The sequence below is a fragment of the Coenobita brevimanus genome, chromosome 56, assembly GCF_032717465.1.
Source record: "Coenobita brevimanus isolate Jiangsu-jjx chromosome 56, ASM3271746v2, whole genome shotgun sequence".
Classification (NCBI taxonomy): Eukaryota; Metazoa; Arthropoda; class Malacostraca; order Decapoda; family Coenobitidae; genus Coenobita; species Coenobita brevimanus.
Window position 1 is genome coordinate 16,848,383 of NC_137009.1, and position 5,006 is coordinate 16,853,388.

A 5,006-nucleotide genomic window follows, 5' to 3' on the forward strand; every position below is an offset into this window, starting at 1 on the left:
CCACAGCAACATGAGACCCAAAATATTTAAAACACTTTACCTCCTCAAGCAACTCACCATTTAAAACTATATTAATCCCCCTACCATCTACCAACCTCGTTCACTTTATCACTTTACTCTTATTCTCATTTACTTTCATTTTCCTCCTTTCACACACCCTTCCAAACTCCTCTACCAACTGTCTCGATCTCTTCTCTGAATCAGCCACCAGTGCAGTATCATCTGCAAACAGCAGCTGCTTCAGATTCCACTCTCTACCATCAACATTCACCAGACTCAGACCTCCACCTAAAACTCTTGCATTCACCTCCCTTACAACACCATCCACATAAAAATTAAACATCCAAGGTGACATCACACATCCCTGCTGCAGCCCCACTCTGACGGGAAACCATTCACAGTATTTCCCACTTTTACACACGTTCTACTATTTACATAAAAACTTTTCACCCCTTTTAGTAACCTACCATCAAGTCCATACAATCTTACAGCAGTCCACAAAGCCTCTCTATCAGTTCTATCATACGCTTTCTGTAAATCCATGAATGCCCAAAACACATCCTTGCCTTTCGCTAAATACTGTTCAAGCAATTGTCTCACAGCAAACACCTGATCCACGTATCCCCTCCCTCTCCAAAACCACACTGTTCATCACCTATAACTCCCTCTGTACCCTCTCTAACTCTCGTAATTAACACTCTACCATACACCTTACCTACAACACTAAACAGACTTATACCCCTAAAGCCAATACGTTCATTCTTATCACCCTGGCCTTTATACAACGGCACCACACAAGCACTTGCCCTGTCAATTGGCACCATACCTTTCACAAAGCACACATTCAACAATCATGCTAACCAGTTGACGATGGTCACTCCACCACCCTTCAGGCACTCCACAGCACACCCATCCATACCTGCAGCTTTCCCTTTTTCATCTCCTTTACTGCCTCCTTCGTGATCAAAGAACCATTCAACTCCCCTAACACATTTCGTCCTTGCACCCTTCCATCCACTACAGTCTCAGCCACCCTTTCCTCCTCTACATTTAACAATCTTTCAAAATACTTTGCCCATCTCTTCCTTACTGCAACCATCTCAATTAACATCCTTCCATCCTTTGCTGTTACTCGTTCTTCCTTTCCAGACTCTCCCTTTCACACCCTTTTCACCTTCTTCCAGAGCATTTTCTTATTCTGCTGAAAATCTCAGTCAACTGCCTACCCCACCTCTCCTCTGCTGCCACTTTAGCATCACGCACAGCCCTTCTCACCCTATTCCTCTTTTCATTATACCTCTAATATGACACCTCATCCTTCCTCTGCAGCCACACTTCATATGCACGTCTCTTCTCAGCCACAGCCATACATACTTCCTCACACCACCATTCACTTCCTTTTCTTACACCACCACTCACACCTCTCACACCACGCACCTCTTCCGCATGCCCCACCACAGCACTCTTAAACAACTGCCATTCCTCCTCCACACTGCCATTTTCCTGATCTTTCACTGTGTTCCACTCATCTTTCAATTTCTCCTGATACTCTATCATTTTCTCTCTTTTATCCAACTCACTCACTTTCAAAACCTCCCTGCCACACCTAACTCTCCACCAGGTAGTGGTCAGACATACCTCCACCCTCCCCTCTCAGAACTCTCACATCCATCAATCTTGCTAATACATTCCTGGACACAACCACATAGTCCATCAATGCTCTGTCAACAACCATTCCACCATCCTGTCTCACCCATGTATACTCATAAATATCTTTCTTCTCAAACAGAGTATTTCCAATCACCATCTCTCGCATAACACACATCCCAATCATTCGTTCCCCATTTCCATTTCTTCCAGGCACACCATGCATACCAACTACACCATCACCTGCTACATTTCCCACTCTAGCATTCAGATCTCCCACCATTTCCACATTCACAATTTTGACCTCCCTAAAACCATCCCTAGGTCACCCTGATTCAAAATAAATATGGTTCTCGGGGCCTCTGGTCCTTGGTTTGGGCAGGATTGAAGGACAAACAAATAAACAAACAAACAATGTGCCTTATCTATCTATCTATCTGTCTGTTTATCTTTTTAATATATCCATCCATCCATATATAGATAGATAGATAGATAGATAGATATAGATATAGATATATATAGATATACATGCTCAAATTCATGTAGGGTGAATTTTCAAGACGTAAGAAATCAAAATGCAGACTCAGTTTTTCATTCTATGTATCAAACTACAACTTATGGGTAAAATTCATTGTGTTTGGTAGGTGTTTAGGGGTCGCACAAGGGCTAGCTTGCGTTTATCTCCGTACTCGTTATTTTTGGCCCCACAACACGTGGGAAATGCATCTGGTTCACTTTCACTCCCTGACGGAGTGCAACTCAATTGTGGGTTGGTGAAAAAATGTTATACAGAGCTAATCCCCTAAGCCAGTTTGCTTTTGAATGCCCATGCGATCTAAACCTGATCCAATTCTTTTGTTTCCTCAGGACATCATGCCTAAAGGAGGAGGTAATCCTATCGGTGGTGCTCTGATAGACGTGGTAGGTGAGTAAGAAGCGGGTGATGAGCAGGCCATGAAGAAGAAAGATACCTAGTCCAAGGTGAACATTTACTTGGTTGGAGCGCTGAGGAAGACCATCACTGGGGCTTACCTTCCAACACTTCACCAAGTGCTGACATTGTATTTCCAGTTGCACAAAATAGTGAAGAAGACTGTGTGCAAACAATCCAGAATTGCTGTGGAAAAAGCAATGAAGTTCTGGACAAAGCCAGTATCCTCAAAGCATACGAATGAAGTGTCATTGACCACTGTAGCTGGAAAGGATTCTGAAGAGGTAGGAAACCTAAAGAAATGCAAAGGATGAAGTTCAGAAAACAAATTACAAAACAAAAGAGCATTGAGAGAAGAACTGAAGAAACTGTTCAACATCAAGCACCACAAGGCTGAGTCTCAAATCAAGACAGAATATCCCCTGTTCCTATAAAACCAGGAAACGGAATGGAAGACCACGATAGGGTCAGTGGACCTCGTCCTAGCTTGGCGAGAGGAATGGGTGATGGAGAGACCTCAGTGGGAAGCTCAAAGGTGGCAAGAGGAACAGCGCCAAATGGATGAGATAGCAACAGTCACTGGGCTGGAAGATTCAGCTTCCACAATGTCAGCTGACGAAGGAGATGACTCAACACCAAAGACAAAGACACTAGTGTGGCGTATAATAACCACGAAGTATTGTACTTCACATTTCACCTACACACATGGTTTCCTTCCCTCATGGCTTTTTCGCATTTCACCTACACTCGTGGTTTTCTTCCCTCGTGGCTTTTTCCCACCTTGTTCTCTTACTTAAGATAGCTACTAGTGCCACTACAAATAGTATTCAGTTTCTCATTCCTCCTTATTTGTACTAGTGCTGTTATCAATAATATTTGATTTCTCATCCCTCCTCATCTGTACTAGTGCCACTTCCAATAATATTCAATTTCTCTTCCCTCCTCACCTGTACCAGTGCTGCTACCAATAATATTAAATTTCTCTTCCATCCTCACCTGTAGTGGTGCCTAAACCAATCAAATTTGCCTACCTCATTAACCCGCGGCGTCCCGTCGACGTGAATTAACGTCCACATGTTTTGTCACTGCCAATCCCGTCGACGTACATAAACGCGAATCAATTGCAAGGTCCCTAATTTGCACAATTTTCAATTTTCGCGAGTGATTTTTGGTACGTATACACGTGACACCTTCCTCTACAAGATGCTAGGCAGGGACAATGCCTTACCCAGCATGACCTCCTCCCCCCCCCTGCACACCGTTGTCTCAGCAATTCACCTGTTATCAGTGACCTGGTCAGTAAAGCCATGTCATGCCACGGTACGAAATTCAGGGCCAGAGTGATTCCCCAATCATTGACAATGTGGAGGACAAACATTACATAGCATTAGAGGAAGAAACAGTCAGAAATGATGATCAGGTAATGTGGCAAAAAAAGGTCAGGTATGGTGATGAGTTAGTCAGTGAAACAATGCTTATAATGCCTATATTACTGTTTGAAAACCAATATACTCTTGTACTACATATAAATTCGTACTAAGTAAATAAATAAATACCGTTTATGAGTGGTGTGAAATAGTTACCCTCCCATAGAACTCGTTTTCTTTGGTGCCAGCCTGTTAGAAAACCCAGTCAGGTAAGGAGGTACTGTTACCTGGATCGAGTATTTTAAACCTCAGGTGAGCGATTTCTCTATGAATTTTCGATGTTTCTCACCAAAAGTGGAGGTTTGAGCAAAAAAAAAAAAAAAAAAAAAAATCCCAAAAATGGTCGGGATTGGGGGGATTCAGTGGTGGAAAAGTGGTCTGGATGGGGCGGGTTAAGGGATTAACCAAGTGGGCGACCTAGCTCGTCCTTCTTTTCTATCTCAACTTCACCCGGCTGACTACCTGCCTTGCTCTCTGTCTTTCCTGGTAAACCTGGCCACGCAGTACAACTTTACATATACAATACACGTAAACACATCAGCTCAGCACTCCCACTACGCATTAATTCATTGCTCATATTATATCTGTAACTATTTATCCACGTAATTGATCAACACATGCTGTAAATGTAATTGCCTTGTACTACTTCGAAGGCATGTAGTAACTCTGTATTGTTCCAAGTCAATAAACACTGCCCTGTCTATTTCTTCCCAGCACATTTGTGTTTATCTATCCTTATCATTTGCCTTGGTGTTGCCCCTAGTAAAATATCCCCATAACTAAAACGCAACACTGGGTATGTCCAGATCTCGACCTTCAAGTTATGAAACTAATGACTAGCAGAAGTAGAGAGAGGAACATCGTCACTCCTGACTTGGTAGCCGCCCTTGATCGCATCAACGCCAGTGACAAGAGCACGTTGTACATCATTGCAGTAACTACTACCAGTCTCGGTCATGATGTGTGCCAGTTGGCTTTTTCCTCCAACTCTTTTAGGTTAT

At 43.0% G+C, this 5,006-nt stretch overlaps 1 protein-coding gene across 1 annotated transcript in view; it reads left to right on the plus strand.

Moving 5' to 3' along the window:
• The window catches only part of LOC145401655 (ionotropic receptor 21a-like), a 73,979-nt gene that overhangs the window by 19,247 nt on the left and 49,726 nt on the right, over positions 1-5,006 (plus strand). The window contains exon 3 of the mRNA XM_080273845.1: positions 2,515-2,572. Coding sequence (XP_080129971.1) covers positions 2,515-2,572 — 58 coding nt within the window. The remainder of the gene's footprint in view (positions 1-2,514; positions 2,573-5,006) is intronic.